At 34.3% G+C, this 21,098-nt stretch overlaps 1 protein-coding gene across 1 annotated transcript; it reads right to left on the bottom strand.

Moving 5' to 3' along the window:
• Positions 1-1,687: 1,687 nt before the first annotated feature.
• LOC142635464 (uncharacterized) lies at positions 1,688-2,290 on the bottom strand. Its single transcript, XM_075809614.1, has one exon. It carries the CDS (start codon positions 2,288-2,290, stop codon positions 1,688-1,690), a length of 603 nt encoding a protein of 200 aa, XP_075665729.1.
• Positions 2,291-21,098: the final 18,808 nt, after the last annotated feature.

Below are 21,098 nucleotides of genomic sequence, written 5' to 3' on the forward strand. Positions count from 1 at the left end.
TTCCTTTTTTTTTAATCCAAAAATCATGATTTCTCAAAACAAAAAAGAAATGTCTTTGCCACGTTGAAAAACGTTTTCAAAAATGCTTTGTCATTGTCTTTTCAAAGACCTAAAAAAAAAAAGTGGCTTTTCATATAAATAAAATGCTTTCAAAAATAAAGTTTCAAAAAATGTTTTCCCATAAAAAAATGTTTCTTTTCCAAAACTGCGTTTTTTCTTCAAAAAATAATAAAGTTAACGTAGTAATTAACTCTTTCTCCATGCTTTTTCTTAGAATAGGTGTAGTTGTGGGGTTGTGTTCAAAGCTCATTTCCTTGAGTCTTTGAAAACCCTATAAGCTTACATTTGTCTCTCACATGTTTGGCATTAATGAATTCCTCTTTGTCATCTTTTTGCATGAACTAAAAAAAGGAAAATGGTGTATGACAACAAGGTGCTATTCTTCCAGCCTTTTGTGTGTGTGTGTGTGTGTTTATCTATGTATATATGTAGTATTAACATGCTAGGTATGTAAATAACAGATATTCACATGTTTTTAACCAAAAAAAAGAAAAAGAAAATAGATATTCACATGTTGTATAATATGCCTCTATGCTTTCTAATCACATGTTACTTATGTATATACTTGCCATGTTTTGTTTGTATATTTTGATGGAGCTGTTATTCACATGTTAACTAAATGTAAATATTTACTCACATGTATATACATATACTTTTTGTAAAAAAAAAAAAAAAATCTTTTCAAAAAAGCAAAAATCAAACTTTAGAGTCCAAGAATACATGGTTCAAAGACTTTTGGTTTGCCTTAATTAATGAACCTTTAAAATTTGGTTTAGTTGATTAGGCAACTTAAAATAAATTAGACATCTAGGTGGTCAATCACACCTAATACAAAACTAATGGTCGATGACAACTTCTAAAAAAAAGAAAAAAAAAAAAAGGGACTCACATACACACACCCCACCCTAGATACCCAATCACACATGAGTCACGTAGCCAATAACCCAATGTGCGACAAATGATGATACTCCTTCTCAAAGCAAAGGGCGTGGGGAAAAATCGGGCGTCCACACAACAAACAAGACAATAAATAATATTCCCTTAAAAAGTTGGCTTTTTGAAATATGACAAACAAATTGAGATGGAGGAAGTAAATTTTTTGACAGCTTTTTATATTACCCATTAATACAAGTTAACATGACCTGTACTCTCTCTCTCTCTCTCTCTCTCTATATATATATATATAACAACAGAAATATTATTGCTAATAAAATTTTTAGTAGGAGTACATGCTGGACGGAACATATAACCCAACAATAATACAATCCACAAAGCCCAACACAACTAAAGGCCATGAAAAGAAATTTCTAATTTGCAAGAAAAGTAGAAAAGATTTCCAATAAAACTTGTTGCTATGGTGAAGATCCAAAAAAGACAACGGAAATAAGATCCAAATAGATATTGGATATGTATCTGTATCATATCGTGTATACTCTGCATAGTAACTTAACTCCCAAAAGTGAAACTGAAATTTTAAATCTGATCCATTTATGTTAATATTAATTCTCTAACTTCTTTATTTTTTCTTCAGTAGGGACTTCCACTCAAATTCTTATTATATCCAACACTTTGGACTTTTTTTTTTTGTTTTTTTTTTGTTTTTGAGAATCAAGTCTGAAAGGTGTTATTAAGCAAATGGCAAATCAGAAATTACAAATGGACTAACGTCTGGTGGAACATGCTCCATCCAAACTAATAAAGAAAAAGAAACAATTACTCTCTTGGCCAAAACATGGGCTGCACAATTGCCCTGTCGCATAGTGTGAGAGAAAGAAAAGGTTCGAAGCGAACCTATAATAGACACGGTGTCTTTTACAATTTCTCCAATGGATGAGTGACCCCAATTTGTAGCCCGCAACGCCCTGCACACCACCTCAAAATCGCCTTCTAGTACTGAAGAGGATAAGCCCAACTCCATAGCAAATTTTGCTGCTCTTCTCGCAGCTAAAGCCTCCAGTTCTTCCACGGAGCCCGGGTAGAGAATTTTTTCAGCTAAGGCAGCAATCACTTCCCCCCTCGCATCTCTAACAATAACCCCAATCCCTGCTTCCCCCGAGTCGGTGAAAACAACACCATCATAGTTCGTTTTATACATGCCTTCCTCTGGTGGTTGCCATTTTACATTTTCCGTAGGTTGCTTCAGTTTGTTCAACAGACATTTAGATTGAAAGTCCGAGAGATACATATTGGCAGCTTCAGAAATTTTGTCACTCGGTAAAACCTTTCTCATTTAATCGTAGTCTATTTCTATGATTCCAAATAAACCACGCCACCACACTGAATAGCTCTAGCCTCTGAACCCGTTGTCCTAACAAGTTAATCAACTCTTGCAAATCTTGAATTTGGGAATGCTCTGTTCGGACCCAGCTGAAACAGGGAGCCCACACGTGATTGATCTTCTCACAACCCCAAATAGAATGGAATGTGGATTCTTGTTCCGATAGGCAGGCACTGCATCTTGCATCCTCAATTATTCTCCGTTTCTTCAGATTCTCCATTGTGGGTAGTGCATTGGAACAAATACTGCTGAAACTGAAGCAAGACACCTGCAGAATCATTTAAAGAAAACGGCATCGTTTTCTGTCAAAGGAAAGCAGCAACTACAGAGGAAAAACGCAGTCGTATTGTTAAATGAAACTTTAGTTGCTGGCACGTGATTCAGGCAATTAGATGGACACGTGTTGTAATTTTATTTGTTTTCCCTTTCAACTATTAGATTACCTTCTGTTTTTAGTTAGTTAACTTGCTAATTCTCGCCTAATCTTCGGGGCTTGTGTAACTGATTGCTATGATGTATAAGGGTGCGTTTGTTTCGACAGTAAAGTAATTCCGGAAAATATTTTCGGCATTTGCGGGTGTTTGGCAACACCGAAAATTTTGGTCAAACGGAAAATCAAACCCATTGACCGGAAAATAAACCCTCCCCACCCGGAAAACGTTTTCCATGTCTATTTTACCTTCAAATTGAAATTTTCCAGAAAATTATCACACAGAGCACGAAGAGAGAGAGAGAGCACGAAGAAACAAAGACACAGAGCACGAAGAGAGAGAGAGAGCACCCAGACCACGCCGGCAAGATCGCGCCCCAACCCGCGCCGGCGAGATCGCGCCTTCGCCTTCGCCATCGCCATCGCCAGTCGCCGCGCCGCGCGATCTCGCCTTCGCCATCGCCGCACCGCACCGGCGCGATCTCCCCTTCGCCATCGCCAGTCGCCTCTCTCTCTCTCTCTCTCTGTCTTCGTTCTCTCTGACCGGATTTGGTTTTTGATGATGAGCTTTTTTTTTATTTTTGGGTTTTGTTGTGCTTCATTGAGAAAATTTGATGAGTTTTTATTTTTTTTGGGTTTTGTTGTTCTAGATCAGGAAATGATATTTGTTTGGAAGTTGAGAAAATGTGAGAAAATGTGAGCAACAAATACAAAATGTATTTTCTATAATATTTTCAAGATGACAACCAAACACCTGAAAATATTTTTCAAAGTATTTTTTCAAATGTTACCAAACACCTAAAAATATTTTCTTTTCCCGAAAATGTTTTCAGCTGAAACCATTTTACACCCGGAAACCATTTACTGCCGAAACAAACGCAGCCTAAATAGCAAATCAGTGGATAGAACTTATTGCTGAAAACTGAAAACTGAAAACTGAAAACACTGTAGCAAAATAATTTTTAAATGTGTGAATAATGCCGTGGGACCCATTTTTAATGAAAAAGTTGCTGAAAAGTGAAATTTGTGGGTCCATGAACAGTGCACGAATGCACTGTTCATGAGAAATTAGTCAACAACTACGGCTGAAAACAAAAAAAACAAAAAAAAAAGGGGACAAAACGTGGACGCAGTGGACGCAGCAATAAGCTGCATCCAAACGTCCTCAATATCTCTTTTCTTCTAGAATCTTTCTTTCTCAACATGGTATCAAAGCAACGAGTTAGCTCAGTGACTCGCTAATTTCTTGACTCGTTCTTGTCCTCCATTGTTGCTCTATTTCAAGCTTTGATTTTATTTCTTTGTTGATCTTTGATTGAAGTTTTTTTGTTGTTCTTGGAATTTTTTCTTGAGAATTATCTTCTATGATTCTTTGCTTTGAAGCTTCAATCATGGCTTCGACTTCCAATCCTACCATTCTTCCGCAAACTGTTCCACAAACAGAATCATCCTCACAGAACATTTCAAGTTCTTCAATGGCAGATGAATCAGCCAATAATCCATATTTTCTCCCTATTGCTGAGAATCCAGGGATCATTCTTTCTTCGCAACCTCTGATTGGTCCAGAGAACTATGCTGATTGGACCAGATCTGTGTTCTTAGCCTTGAGTGCGAGGAACAAATTTGCTTTTGTTAATGGAGCGATTTCCAAACTAGAGGTTACTTCACCTCTGTACAATTCTTGGTGTAGATGTAACACCATGGTTCTTTCATGGATGGTGAATTCCCTTAGGCGAGTGTGAGGTATATCAACACTGCTCGAGAGCTATGGATTGATCTGTGAGATCGTTTCTCTCAAGGAAGTTCACCTAGGCTCTATGAGTTGCAGAAGGAAATTTCGCATCTTACACAAGGTCAACTATCGGTGAGTTCTTATTTCACAAAGTTCAAAACACTCTGGGATGAATTTGCTAGTTATCAATCTTATGCTGCATGTACCTGCGTTTGTACCTGTGGATTTGATAAAACTCAAGTTGAAACTCAACAGAAAGAGCATGTCTTTCGTTTTCTTATGGGATTAAATGATAGTTTTGATCATATTACCAGTCAAATCTTGATTGCTGAGCCTCTTCCTTCAATCAACAAAGTATGTTCTTTGATTCTGCAAGAAGAAAAACAAAGAAATATAGGTCATGGAGTTAATGTGATTGCTAAACCTACTGCTTTGTATGCTAATAATAGCTACAACCCTAGCTTTAATCCCAATTTTCGGCCTAATCAAGGTCAAGGTTTTCATGGAGGAAAATGGGGAAATTTAAAGAAGCAGAGGCCGGTGTGTACTTATTGTGGTTTGACTGGTCATAAAGTAGTAAATGCTATAAACTTCATGGTTATCCACCAGGGTACAAACCAAAGGGGAACAGACCTATGGCAAATTAGGTTTATGTTGGATTTCAATTAGATGATTCAATTGTTCAAGGACCAAATTTCTTTCCCAATGCTAATGTCTATGGTGGTCCACAATATGCTACTAGTGCTTCTGGTGTGCAGTTAGATGCAATGAATTTCTCTCCACAGAATTTTGTCCACAGAATTTTACTCCACATAATTTTTCTTCACAATTCATGGCTCCATCAGCATAGGCCTCTCAGTGTCCTATTTCACAGTCTCAATGTGAGCAGCTGCTATCATATCTGTCTGTTCTTAAGGACAATTCTGCTTCAGGTTCTGGAGTACCATTTGCCCATCAAGCTGCAACTGTGATGGTTGCTACTAGTGATAACCCTTCATCTAGTAACTTTGCACCCAATTTTTCAGGTAATCCATTTTGGATTCCCCCAAATATGTCTCATTCTATTTTTCTACTCATCTTGTAGATAGGAAAGCATTCAAATCCAATGATTGGATCATTGATACAGGAGCCACTGATCACATGGTTCATTCAGTGACTCAAATTAACTACCATAACTTCTATTTCTCAAACCTATGTTTTTTTGCCAAATGGGGAACAAGCTATGGTTACACACATAGGGACAGTTAAAGTTTCCACTACACTCACTCTCACCAATGTGCTTTGTGTGCCATCTTTCAGTTTTAACTTGATTTCAATTAGTCAGCTCACAAAAGCATTTTTTTGTTGCTTGATTTTTCTTGGAAATTGTTGTTTCATCCAGGACCTGGCTCATTGGAGCACGATTGGTCTGGGTAGAGAAAGCAAAGTGTTTTACTTGTTGCAGCAAAACTTTACTCAAACTTCTCCTTTTTCAGCTTTTGCTACACAATCTGTCTCTTCCACCTCTTCAGATTTATGGCACACTCGTTTAGGTTACCCTTCTCTTTCAAAATTGTCAATGTTAAATAAGTTTGTACCTTTTGTACCTACAAATAAATCACAGTGTTGTGATATTTGCCATTTTGCTAAGCAAAAGAAACTTTCATTTCCTACTAGTAAACATGTTTCTATCTCTCCTTTTGATCTTGTACATTGTGACCTTTGGGGACCTTTCTTTAAGGCAACTAATGAAGGTTATAGGAATTTTTTGACAATTGTTGATGATTTTTCTAGATGTACTTGGGTGTATCTTCTTAAACATAAATCAAAAACTAGATCCTTGATTCCTCAATTTGCTGCTTTGATTGAAACTCAATTTGGTCAGAAATTAAAATGTATTAAAATTGATAATGGAACTGAATTTTACTTGAGGGATTTTTTCAAAAACAATGGAATTTTGCATCAGTTATCATGTGTTGATACCCCCACAGCAAAATGCCATTGCTGAAAGAAAACATCAACATATTCTTAATGTGGCTAGAGCCTTGCACCTTCAATCTCAAGTTCCTTTATCATATTGGGGTGATTGCATTTTAACTGCAGTGTATTTGATTAATAGAACCCCTTCCAAACTTTTGCATAACAATACTCCTTATGAAATGCTTTTTAACAAACCACCTTCTTTTGAACACTTGAGATGTTTTGGCTGTCTATGTTTTATTTCTAGTTTACCTCACAATAGACACAAATTTGCATCTAGAGCTCAAAAGTGTGTTTTCTTAGGTTATCCTCATGGCATTAAAGGCTACAAGGTTTTAGATTTGGATTCTAATTCCATACACATTTCTAGGGACATAGTTTTCTATGAACACATATACCCTTTTGCTCAAGCTTCTCCCTCTCTTCCAACTCTTAAGTGTTTTGATTTCCCCCACTCTAGTTCTGATAATGGACTCTTTTGTTCATCTCCCTCTTCTTATCTGCCACCCAATTCCTCAGCTGATATTTCAATTCCTTCAGCATCTACTTTGCAGCCTATTTTGGAAAATTCAGCTTCTGCACAACCTATTTTAGATATTTCAGCTTCTGCACCACCTGTTTTAGAAAATTCAGCTTCTTTCCTCCCTATTTCAGATCCTATTACTTCTATTGACTCCACCCCATCTGGTTCATCTGATATTGTCCTTACTCCCACATCATCTCCATCTTTTTGTCCTAGGAGGTCTACTAGACCACATAATCCTCCAGCCTACCTCACAGATTACTCTTGTAAGACAGTGGTCTCTAAACCTGCTCCAGGATTACCTTAGAACATTTCAGATCATCTCAGCTATGAGTCCCTTGGCAGCACCTTTTATTCCTTTGTTATGTCTGTCACTGCCACCCCTGCAGAGCCTGCTTTCTTTCATCAAGCAGTGCAGTCTGCTAAGTGGAGGGCAGCTATGGACAAGGAAATTGCTGCCCTTGAACAGAATAACACTTGGACCCTCACTCCATTGCCTCATGGTAAGATTCCAATTGGTTGCAAATGGGTGTATAGGATTAAGTATAATTCTGATGGCACTATTGAGAGATACAAAGCTAGACTAGTTGCCAAGGGGTATACACAAAAAGAGGGTTTAGACTATTCAAAAACTTTTTCTCCTGTTGCAAAATTTGTTTCTGTTCGTATGGTTGTGGCCTTGGCTGCTGTGAAAGGCTGGTTTTTGCATCAAATGGATGTAAACAATGCTTTCCTTCATGGTGACTTAGTTGAAGAAGTTTACATGTCCTTACAACCTGGCTTTCACAGCAAGGGGGAGAATCAGAATCTAGTCTGCAAGTTGAATAAAAGCTTGTATGGTTTGAAACAAGCTTCTTGGAAATGGTTTGAGAAGTTTTCTACAACTATTTTAAGCATTGGTTTTGTGCAATCAAATGCTGATTATTCCCTTTTTACACACTCTCAAGGTTCTTCTTTTACCATCTTGTTAGTATATGTGGATGATATTTTGTTAACAGGTAATGATCTTGATTGTGTCACTAAGTTGAAACAGCTTCTTGACAATAAATTTGGTCTGAAGGATTTGGGATCATTGAGATATTTTCTTGGTCTTGAAGTGGCTAGAACAGATAAAGGGATAAGCCTAAATCAAAGAAAGTATGCTTTAGAAATACTCAATGACACAGGTGTTTTGGGTTGCAAACCTAGTAAGCTTCCCATGGAGCAAAATCTAAGATTGTCCAATTATGAAGGAACACCTCTTGCTAATCCAGGTCAGTATGGAAGACTCATTAGAAGACTTTTGTATTTAACATTATCCAGGCCTGACATCACCTATGCAGTGCATAGGTTGGGTCAATATGTTGCATTGCCTAGAGAGCCACACATGATAGCATTGAACAAGGTACTTCAATATATTAAGGCCTCACTTGGTAAAGGGATCTTCTTCTCTAGTAGTTCAGATTTGCAAATCAAATCCTTTTGTGATGCAGACTGGACTGGCTGCCCAGATACCAGGAGATCATTAACTGGGTATAGTGTGTTTCTTGGAGATTCTTTGGTTTCTTGGAGATCAAAGAAGCAAGGGGTAGTTTCTAGATCATCAGCAGAGGCTGAATATAGAGCCATGGCCACAGTAGCTTGTGAGATAACTTGGGTTTTACAATTGCTCAAGGATTTGAAAGTTCATCATCCAAGAGCAGCTATGGTTTTCTATGATAATCAAGCAGCACTTCATATAGCTGCTAATCCAGTATTCCACGAGAGGACAAGACACATTGAGGTAGATTGTCATTTGATAAGAGAAAAGATACAAGAAGGAATGATTAAAACCTTTCATGTTGCTAGCAATTCACAAGTGGCAGACATTTTCACTAAAGCTTTGGGAATATCTGCTTTCAATAGACTAGCAGCAAGGTTGGGACTTATTGATATTTTTGTTGCAAAAACCTTGAAGTTTTGTTCACAAGATCAAGTTACTGAACGAGTAGATGTTCAGAACTTGAGGGGGAGTGCTGAAACTGAAGCAAGACACCTGCAGAATCATTTAAAGAAAACGACATCGTTATCTGTCAAAGGAAAGCAGCAACTACAGAGGAAAAACGCAATTGTATTGTTAAATGAAACTTTAGTTGCTGGCACGTGATTCAGGCAATTGGATGGACACGTGTTGTAATTTTATTTGTTTTCCCTTTCAGCTATTAGATTACCTTCTGTTTTTAGTTAGTTAACTTGCTTAATTCTCGCCTAATCTTCAGGGCTTGTGTAACTGATTGCTAAGATGTATAAATCGCAAATCAGTGTGTAATTTTATTTAGTTCCTTTCATTTACTCTGTGAATACAAGTTTTCTTTAAGATAATATCTCTTTTCTTCTAGAATCTTTCTTTCTCAACATATACGCCAAAGAAAGTTTTATTTTATTTTATTAGGAACATGATTTGTTATCAACAGTGTGGCCGATACCGTACCGGTACCGGCCGTACCGGTACACTTCTATATTGTACCGGAAAAAATACCGGCCGTACCGGTCGCGTACCGGCCATACAGGCCAATTTCAGGTAATACCGGCCGGTACAGAAAAAAGCTTTTTTTTTAGTTTTGTAATTTTTGAATTTTTGTAAAGGTATAATGGTAACTTATTTACATTAACATCTTAGTATTATTTGTTTTCTTAGTATGCAATGAACAACTAAGTTTTCTATTTTTTATATTGTGTTTTTTTTCTTTTATTTGATACTAAAGTCTAAAACTATGAATAATTTGTTTTAAATTGAGGTAATGTTTTATAATAAACTTTTATATTTACTATAATATAAGTGAAATATTATATGTTTATAAACATGGTTCTAGAGATTTTGGTATGTGTGTGTGTGTGTGTGTGTATATATATATATAAAATAGCGGTAAACCCGAAACGGTACACTGGTATTGACCGGTATCCGAAATATATCGTACCGGTGGCCAAACCGGTACAGCCTCCGGTACGGTATTGACTTCCTTGGTTATCAATGGTATGTGCGCCTAATTCATTTATCAAGATCAATCAAATTGTACATGCGCCTAATTCAAGGTCACTCATTTGCCATCCGTTAATCATTTTTCATTTGTCAAGTTCAATCAAATGGTATGTAATATATAGGTAGCACACTAATTCAAGGTCACTCCTAACTCCTAAGTCATCTAATAATGATTGTAAAATGAATAACAACGAATATGCCCTTTCCGTAATTGTGAGGAACAAGTAAATGATTTTCATTAGTTAAGCTAAGTCGGAATTTGAAATTTGTCTTTTAACCGGCAGAACTAATAATTAAAATAAAATCAATCAATCAAATTTGGGGCACTACTTTCATTATAAGCCAATATAAAAAGGGATTTAATATTTGTGGAAGGATGACCAAACTCCAAATCACATCCACCAGACAAACAAGTTTTTCTAGGAAAATCCACCACATGAGAGAGTAGCCAATTAATTACAGATAAATTGTAAGAATAAAAGTAAATTAACAGGCCAATTCCGATAAATTAAAAGTCCAAGTGGTTTTCCTTTGTTGTTGAAATTTTTACGATTCTTTTTTCCTTTGCACCATCACCATGTATTATTTTCACTTTTTTTTTTATTATATAAAATAACTATGAAAAAATAAATAAATATACACATGATATATTCCAATTTATGGAAAATAAAATAGAAAACAAAAAATATGATAGAGAATTTGTTTTCGTCCTATATTTTTGCCATAAACAAAAATTTTCTATCTCATTTTTTATATTCCACTTTATACTCCAATCACAATTTCTATGCATCATGATTTTTTTTTTCTATTTTAAATTTTGGTAATTTTATAAAGAAAGAGAAAGGAGTATGTGAAAAGTTGTAATTAGTGGAGTACAAAGTAGAATAGAAAAACTGAGACATTATTTCATTTTTTTCATTAGCCTTGTATTCCATTTTAGAATGTCACAACTCACAAAATATATTCCCATTTGGAAAGTTAGTAGACATAAAATTGATTACTTCTCTAAATTACCCCTTACTTTATTTAAATACCACTATTTCACTAAAGGTTAAATTAAATAATGTAATTTTAGAAATCTATGTCTTCTTTTATCTGAAGACAATGTTAGGATTTGTGCTCTAAAATCCAATTTATTGTCATATTTTAAGTAATTAATTATATGAGACTATTTGTAGATGAGCTAATTGGACATTATCATATAGTTCTTGAGATGTATTGTATGCGATCAATGTGATTTAGTTACAAAAGATATAAATCACAAGTTCCTTGTAAACTAAAAAACGTAGTTTTCATCCCCTTCCCCTATATATGTGTGTGTGTGTGTGTGTGTGTTTATCAAAAAAAAAGAAGTAATTCTTAGTCGGTGATGAGATCTATTGTTTCATTTGTGAAGACTATAAGGCCTAGAGTGCAATTATATTTTTATAGTGGTACTTGCTATATAATTATTAGTAACTTTGGCATGTCAAAGAACTAATGGTTGCCTAAAACCATGGGAGTTAGAGCCTTATTTGTCCATTTGGTCCCAACTCAAGTCACATACTAATACACAATTGCGTTTGCCCAAAAAGGCAAGTCTAATTAAATAATCAATTGGTTATTTAATAAGAGCTATTAAATAAAATGGCTACCTAAACAGTTAAAATGTACATACAATTAAAATGTAAGAAAACAGTTTTCTCTTGTATCTCTCTTCAAATAAACTTTTCATAACACAAGAAACAGAACTTGTTATGGTCAGCATGAGGTTAGTTGCGAGAAGCTGTTACAAATGAGTGTACTTTAGTTAAGAGGTTACTGACGTGTCAAAGCTGTGCTGATGTTTAATGGATTGATGTGTAATAATGTGTTGTAATTGAGAAAGTAGTTAGTTAGTTAGCTGGGAATAGTAGAATTGAGAAAGTAGTATGTTCGTTAGTTTGCTAGGAATACTAGAATTGGTTACAAAAATCTCCCAACTGAATTTAAAGTACTTACTTAGTTAGCTAGGAATACTTGAATTAATTAGTTGTCTAGGAATACCAGAATTCTTACAAATAGCGAACAAATGAATTGTATAAAGGGGAACAAGGATCCCAATAATGGAATCATTGAAGAATTAACCCAAACCAGTACCTAATCTCTCTTATCTCTTCCACACTTCCTGGAGGCTGGGTTGGCCTCTAATTCAACCCAAACTATCTTCCTCTACTACTTAATCCTTATAATGATTTCAATAAAAAATACAAAAAATTGATTGAGAGACCACACATCTTGAGCTTCGAGTGGAATTAGGGCAAAGGTAGAAGGTTTTCTAAGATTGATCTTCTACTTTATTTTTTAGAATCACCACATTAAGGTATGCTTTGTATTCTTTGTTGTAGAATTAAAAATTGTATGTTATCTCTCATGAATGAATAAGATCCTTGTGTTGCTTATGCTATATTATTGTATGTGATGCAAAACTATGTTTTCCAATAGACAAGGCATAACACTATTGATGACTTTGATTGGAGTGAAAATAGGAAAGAAAGAAAATGGAGGAGAAAAAATAGGAGAGATTTAAGGTGGAAAGGGTGTTTGGTTGGAGTGATTTGGGAGGAGAGAAAATGTTGGACTCGATTGTTTTCTTCCTGAGCCTACCACTTTTCAGCCCTCCAAATTGGGGATAAAATGGGGAAGAGAATAGGTTGGTATGTCCACCAATCTATTTTGTTTTTTCTTTCATTTTATGGGTTATTTGTTAAATTTTTGACCTGCTTATTTTATTCGAAAATAAATTTTTTTTTTGTATAAAAAAAATTCTTGTAATAGGGGCATGAGAATAAATTTGCCAAACACAAATAAGAAGAACTAAAATCTCTTCTATCTCCCTACTTTTCCATCATCTTTCCACTTTTCTATCCTCTCACTTTTCTATCTCCAACCAAACAAATCCTATGTGTTAAATGACATTCCTTTATAAAACCAGATTTTCTAAGCCAAACTTAAATAACTTGGTTTGCCTTAAGCTCTCAATTAAATGATTTAGTATATTCTTGGTTTGCGGTAATCTCTCAATTAAATGGTTAAGCATTGAACAAATGGGCCTATAAAATTAAATGTAAACTTTGCTCATTTTATCTTAACCTCTAAATTAAATGAGTGAGAGTAGCACCAGTGGCATGGCAGTTGACACATTTTTGTCAACTAAAAAATCATTAGATCCCCTTCCCCTATATATATATATGTGTGTGTGTGTTTCTCAACAAAAAAAAAAAAAAAAAATCATTAGATATTCCCAAAATACAATGACATAATATTTCCTCTTTTTGGATAATTTTAATTAGCAACATCCTTAATTACGTGAGAGAGAAAAATACTATGTCACTATAGTTCTAGATTACTGGATAATTATTATTGTAACCCTACGAGAGATCTCTTGTGATGCATTTATGATACTGTGCTGGCTTATTAACTAAGTTCTGATCTAGGTATCAGTTGGCTTGCTGGAGGGTCCAATGGTGTTCCAAAGTGTAGTCCTTTTTCTCTTCATGTCCTTACTCATTTTCTCTTCAACCATCACCACTGCCATTGCTACCTTGCCAAAACAACAAGCGCTAGATCGAATTTCAGCACTGCCTGGACAACCACCAGTCACATTTTCTCAATTTTCAGGCTACGTTACGGTCAACGAGCAACCTGGACGAGCTCTCTTCTACTGGTTGACAGAAGCCACTGCTTTTCCTGAAAAGAAACCTCTTGTTCTTTGGCTCAATGGAGGTTAGTTTAGCTTCTTTCTCACTTTGTTTTAATTTCCATCGACTACTATTCTCCTGTAATTCTAGGGTGGTAGTCTAGCTCTACTAGGAATGAATTACAATGTATCCATCTTGTAGCACTCTAAACAACATTTATATAGGAAACATGAATTACAGGGGATTTTTTTTTTTTTTTTTTGGGGGAAAACCTATAAAGTAGAACTTCAGAAAAACATTCCATTTGAAGCAAAGACAAGAATTAATTAGAAGCCATGAATTAATAAGCATTCAGAAGTCACTAATGGTATGATGATATGTTTCTTTCATTTACTTTTGGGCTCCCAGTATTAAAAAAAAAAAAAAATCAAAACAAAACAAAGAGTTACAAATTACGTTCGGAAAAAAAAAAATAGAGTTTAAGAAAATAAAAATAAAGAAGAACAATTAAAAAAAATAAGTGTAAAGAATACAACAATTTTCACCACCTTTTGCACAATTGATTTAAATGAAATATGATATGATTGATGATATTAATAGTGAATTTATATGAAAGTGATATTATACCAATTACAATAATTTGCCATATGTGAAAAATGACTAAGAAAATTATTGCCTCCTAACATTACTTGCTATAAAAGTTGTTACTATCTACTTGTGTAGTCTTTGATGGTTGAATAAGAGATCTGAGGTTCAATTCTTATCTACACCAAAAATTGATTGGTGTCTTGGTTTGATGATAAAGAACTATCATCAGGATCTCTCAACAAAAAAAAAATACTTGGGTTTAAATAGTATAAGTCAACATCAATAACAATAAAACGTGTCACTATCTAATTGTGTTTAAATAATGGAGATCGACATCAGAATTAATATAAAGATATATAGCATAATAACATTTTTATTTTTTATTTTTGAGAAAGAGCATAATAACAATTAGTAATGAAAAGGGAAGGTCATAACCTCATAGGTGAGGTGCTTCAATGTGGATTACTAAAGAGACACAAATAATATTTTTGTGAAAAGGTTGTACATAGCTATAGATACTCATAAATAAAATTATTTAAAAATAAAAAAGTAGAAAGGTTATACGGATATTATGTAGTGAAATTCAAAACTACATACCCAGTTCGTATTCTGTTATCCTTCATGTGAAATGTTAGCAAATGCTTTAAAGGAATTAGTTTTAAAATATTTTTAGAAACTTTTTATTAGAAAAAAAAATGTAATTAATTTTTTTGATTGGTTTTTATATTTCCTATAAAAGTGGTGTAAAAGATTTACTAAAATTATTTATTCACAATTTTCCTAAGTGCATTCCTTAACAAGACACATCTTTCATTACTAACTTGTAACTGTACTCCCCATCAAAAAAAAAAAAACTTGTAACTGTACTCAAATTAAGCTACTTAAAATTAAGCTACTTTGTTATGTACCTTCCACATAGCTTAACTTTACAAAAGATTGAGATAGAATCATCTAAATATTAATTATACATTGCGTAATAGTGTAGGGCCAGGTTGTTCATCGGTGGCATTTGGAGCATCGGAGGAAATTGGGCCATTTAGGATTAACAAGACTGGTTTATCTCTTTATCTCAATGAGTATTCATGGAATAGAGGTAACAACCACTATTCAAATAATTAATATTCAGTAAGTTGGTAAACCTTTATCTTTTCAAATTTGTGGCTGAAATCTATCATGTGTTTACTTTTTGTGCTTACAGAAGTAAATCTTTTATTTCTTGAATCGCCTGCTGGTGTTGGTTTTTCGTACATAAATACAAGGTCCGATCTGAATGATACCGGAGATAAACGGACTGGTACTAGATTATGATCATTTTACTATTATTATTTGATTACCATAAAATTATGTTGTAAGTGAATTCTACGCGTTAACAATTTTGTGACACAGCTGAGGATGCCCTAGTATTTCTAATTAGATGGATGTCAAGATTTCCACAATACAAACATCGAGAATTCTACATTGCTGGGGAGAGCTATGCTGGTGTGTGTGTGTGTATATATATTATGAGTAATTCTAAATAATCATAAGCTAATCTTTTTATTCTTTCTATAGGGCATTATGTTCCCCAGTTGGTAGAGAAAATTGTAGAATATAATAAGGCACTCTTGCAACCAGTCCTCAACCTTAAAGGATTTATAGTAAGTAATAGATAATTAACACAAAATTGAACACCAAGTTTAATCATAACTCTAATTAAAGATTTTCATTCAAATTATGCAGGTGGGAAATGCTCTATTTGATCAGTACTATGACGAAATTGGAAAAATGGAATATTGGTGGAGCCATGCAATGATATCTGATAGAACATACCAATCAATTCTCAAGAATTGCAATTTCAGTGTGTCACAATATTATTACTTACAACCATGTGTTGAACCATTTTATCATCTCATTAAGGAGCTTGCAAATGTAGATCAATCTAGTATTTATACACCACCTTGCTTGGCATCGCGTGATAAATCTATGAGCACTGTAAGGTTCAAAAATACTCTATTGCGTCGAAGGCTTTCTGGGTACGATCCATGTACTTCAAATTATGCTGAGAAGTATTATAATCGGCCGGAAGTGCAAAAGGCAATGCATGCAAATGTGAATGGAATTCTTCGCAACTGGACTGAATGCAGGTTTTCTATTTATTGAGTCAATAGTTTTTGTTTATGTATTTAATTTTTAATAATTCGATAATTGGGAAAGAGTGATTTGAACCTGAACATCTTCATTAGAAATATTAAAGAAAATATCAGTTGAACTATAAGACTATTAACTTTGTTTGTTTCTAAAATTGGAAACATAATCCTAAGCGTTTGATGAATGCATCTAATTCCTATATATACTTCTCTATTGTGCAGTACTGATTTCGGACTCACTAAAGACCTAATTTGGAAAGATTCTGAATTTTCAATGTTGCCAACATACAAGAGGTTGTTTACTACTGGTTTACGAATCTGGGTTTTCAGGTAAAAGGTTTTAAATCCTAAGGATAACAATTTTTATAATTAATTAAAGTAATATCGATTTTATACTGACATTACTTATATTAATATACATTACAATATTTGTACCCTAAACGTTGAAGCTTTTATAAATAGATATGAATAAATAAATTATTAATCACAATGCATGAGAGACTATAAAACTTAGCAAAGATTTCACCGTTGTCTCAGTTTTTTTCCCCTCCTTGAAAACAAAAATAGAAATATGATTTCCCCAAAGTATTTTTGGCTAGTGTAAATAGTGTTCCTGGGAAGTACACGGGAAGGGCAAGTTGTTTGTTGTCTACTGGTCCACATGTTTAAGGTTCTATTGGGGAACTTCTCCATCAGAATTTTCTTGGGTTTTGTGCTCTAAATTGTTGCCAGAGATCAAAATTTGTACCTTGGTACTCACGGCAAGTTATTTTTGGCCGGTGACCAGCATTGGGCAACTTACAACTACTAGTGACAAGACAATATTGAGACGCTACAACAATGAACAAAAAGACTATGAGTCTGTTTGTTACTGTTGTTTAAACAACAATTTTTAGTATTTAAACAATATTACACGTATTTTTACACGCTTTTTCACCTATACATATTTTAAAAAAATATAAACAACATTATTAAAAATCTTTTACCAAACGGGCCTTATATTTAAGAAAAGCTATGTGAATAAAATTTCGACAGGACCCACAAATGAAGAAGAACAATTCTCTAATCTGCTTTTTGATTCAATAACATGCGCATTGTAAAACTATGTGTACTAGGTTATGGCCTATTAAATCATCTTCTCCGACCTGATATTTGACACAGTTTCCACACAAAAAGAAGCACTCTACTAAAACTCGTAGGCCTCTGAGTCTCTGAGCAATTGAAAGTCGTTGATAGTGATCTGGACAATGTCCTTACGTAGTTCAATTGTCCTTGCCCTTTTGTTGAAAATCTATTTCACAATGTCTACTCACAGAACATCCTATTGAAAATTTAACCCCATTTCTTTTCTTTTTCACCATAACATTTGGAAAAACTTTAAGATCACAAAATTTGCCACAAATTTTTGCCAAAACTGCTATGTGGCTGAATATGAATGGTGAAAAAAAATTATAGGTCTATTTGAAAGCAACATGCAGTCAATTACAATATGCCAGAAAGATCTAATTTTTTAAGGCAATTGCTTTTATGTTGATGCAGTGGGGACACAGATTCAGTGATTCCAGTGACTTCCACTAGGTTATCACTCAGGCATCTCAATCTGACCATTAAAACTAGGTGGTATGCGTGGACCGCAGATGATCAGGTAATTAAACACAATTTCATACCAAAAATCAATCAAAACCTCCAACACACTAACAAAAATATAGAGATAGGTAGATAAAAATATTCTCAACGAAATGCTACAATAATCTGAAAATTAAACTTCTTTATAGGTAGGAGGATGGACAGAGGTCTACGATCAGCTAACTTTTGCTACAGTGAGAGGGGCTGGCCACATGGTTCCAATATTTCAACCCAAGCGAGCGCTAGTTCTTTTCAAATCTTTTTTGGCAGGGAAGGAATTGCCAAAATTACCTGGATATGATCAGTAAAGAAAATTGATTATGGAATTGCCAAAATTACTTGGATATTATAACTGAAGAAAATTGATTATCTTTGCGCAACTTAATTAAGTGTAATTGTTTCATGATTCGTATTGATTACAAATCCAAAACTAGTGTTTCTCTATATGGAACAAGATCCTCTCCATTTGAAGTCACAAATCCAATAAATAAAATCTTAACTGTGGCATTTTTACCAGTGGCTTCCCTACGTTGCATGCCATTTAGAAACCAATGGAGTAACCCAATTCAATCCTCAATTAAGGACCAAAAGCATATTTAATTTTTCTTTAAAGCCATTCCACATATTATGAAAAAAACACATTACTAGCACCTGGAAAATGGAGGACAATTTCTACAACAAATCTAACCGAATAAAGGAAATGACATCCTTCACAATTTTAGGAAGACATGCACAGGTAAATTAGCTGCACACTAATTACAAAGATCTCTACTTTTCAATTTGAAAAGAACATTTCTGGATTCAATGTCATAGTATAAGCAAGTAGTCCCGCCTTGGTATGTAATCGTATACAAAATTAAAGTGTATCTCAGATACCAGTGTGAGATGAAGAAATAATTACTCTAAACCCTCACCGACGCCTGGACGTACGCATTCCCAAGCTCTGAGAAAGATCACTCATCCTCTCCTTCATGGCCTAAAAAATATAAAAGCTGAGACTTTCGGTTTTATAGCTGAAAGCTCAATAATCTAATGACTAGAGCTAGTTTAGACCCCTAATTCTTAATTGCGGCTTGATTAATTGTAGGTTTAACACACTTAATGTGGAATATACGTTATTAGAAAATTAATTAATCAAAGCATTCAACAATTGTATGGATGAAAAAATAGATGCAGTGCTAAAAGGTAAAAGGTAGTAGAAAAAAGAGACTCAAACCCAAGGTAACACAGTGATATGTTATCAAAGAGAAAAATCTAAAACTCGGCGTAAAAACCTCTTCGCGGCCAGGGACGGACTTATGATTTTAAGTTAACGGGGCTGGAGTATAAAGAAAGAAAGAAAAAACTCCAAGTAGGCATCCATATAGTATTAAAAAAATATATAAATACACAAAATCGTTATTTCTAAATACATTAAGATGCAATCATCTACCAACAAAGACAAAAACAGAAATAAAATAATGTTTATTTTAATACTAGGATGTTTAGGATTTTTTATTGTTTTTTGTTAAAGTTAGAGCATTCACAGTGGTAGTGTTAAAATTTTTAGCTTTTAACACCTCAAAAAACTACTTTATCTATTTTACTACCTCACTTTGCAATACATCCAATATCAAATGTTTTATTTTTTATCACTTTGTTTAAACTAATATAAACAACTCGTTAAAATAATAAAGGAAGAAAGAGAATTTGAGTTTTTTAATTGAAGGAAGAGATATAATCTTAATAAAATATTGTATTTTATTTTTAACAATTTGCTATATAACAATTTGCTATAATCAATTGGTATTTATATTAGTTTACTGTAGTGGCAAAATATTTAGCCTTAGTTTCTTCAATAACACATTATTTTTTGATTCTTTGGTGGTAAAATAGTTTTTTTTTTTTTGCTAAAATATAATCACCATTGTGAATGTTTTTGTTAAGTTTTTGGGTTAGATAGTCGCTATTTGGGTTAGGCTAGCTAGGTTGATTGGGGAGGAGGCCTAAGATTTTGGAAGGGGGGCCTAACTTCAAAAATAAAATATATAATAACTATTAAAAAAAATTGGACCTAGGGGAGGCTCGGGCCCCTACCTGGGTCCGTCCCTGTTTGTGGCCTTCCAAACTAAAATGATCCACTAATGAATAAGTTGGATCACAAGGAAATCAAAAAGACATTCCAAGCTTAATCTACCAAAAGTACTTGAGCCTTCCAAACTCTAGCTACCAACAAACTTCATCGAGCCATGTCTTCACTAACTTCCCAGATCCTGCAATAGTGCCCGATTGCACTGCCAAGCCTCACCTTCATATTTTGGCAAAGACCCAATGCTTCCCAAGCTCCAAAACACTCTTTACACTCTGAATATGTGTGACTTGTATTTGGGTACAAATATCCTCTCAATATATGACAATGGGAGAGGGGAAGAAAAAGAGACTACAAAGGAATTCTCACTTAATGATAAGTGGCTCTCTCTAAAAGGTGGGTGTTGTAGAAATCTCTTTAGGGTTTTCTTTTGAATAGCTTCCCAATAATTTTATGAGCTATGAAGGTATATATATTATAAGTGAAGGATAGGAAAGTCACACATAAAAATCCAATTGGTCAATGCATCTTGTGAGTTGGTCAAGTTGCAAGATGCACTAACTCTTGAACTTCCACATGTGCTCCTCATATAATCTTTTGCAGGTGCTAAGTCTCGAGCCAATCACGAGATCAACTATCTTGAACAATCTTCACCAACTTAATACTAAACCCATTATAATTAAATCCCACAAAATACAAGGAAATAAATTAATGAAATTACACCACTTTTTTTTATGGAATAACGCCAACATAAATGTTATGTAAAAACCATAACTTTACAATAGCAATTAGCAAAGGTGGAAGAAGAGTTTCAAATACAAAAAATTGAAATTCTCATGACCTGGACAGTATTCTGATGTGCATCCTTGTATGCGTCAGTAACTAATAGCGAAAGTTTCTGCACATAGTATCCCATATAGTATCCCATCCATCATTGTAATCAGAACTCCAAACCAATTAGACACTTTAAACTATTTCCTACATTCTTTGAAGATTCTTCACAACTGGAAGGGTGATGGAACCGCATATTGACCAATTATATAGTTTTCCT

This window comes from Castanea sativa, chromosome 1 (genome assembly GCF_040712315.1).
Source record: "Castanea sativa cultivar Marrone di Chiusa Pesio chromosome 1, ASM4071231v1".
Taxonomy (NCBI): Eukaryota; Viridiplantae; Streptophyta; class Magnoliopsida; order Fagales; family Fagaceae; genus Castanea; species Castanea sativa.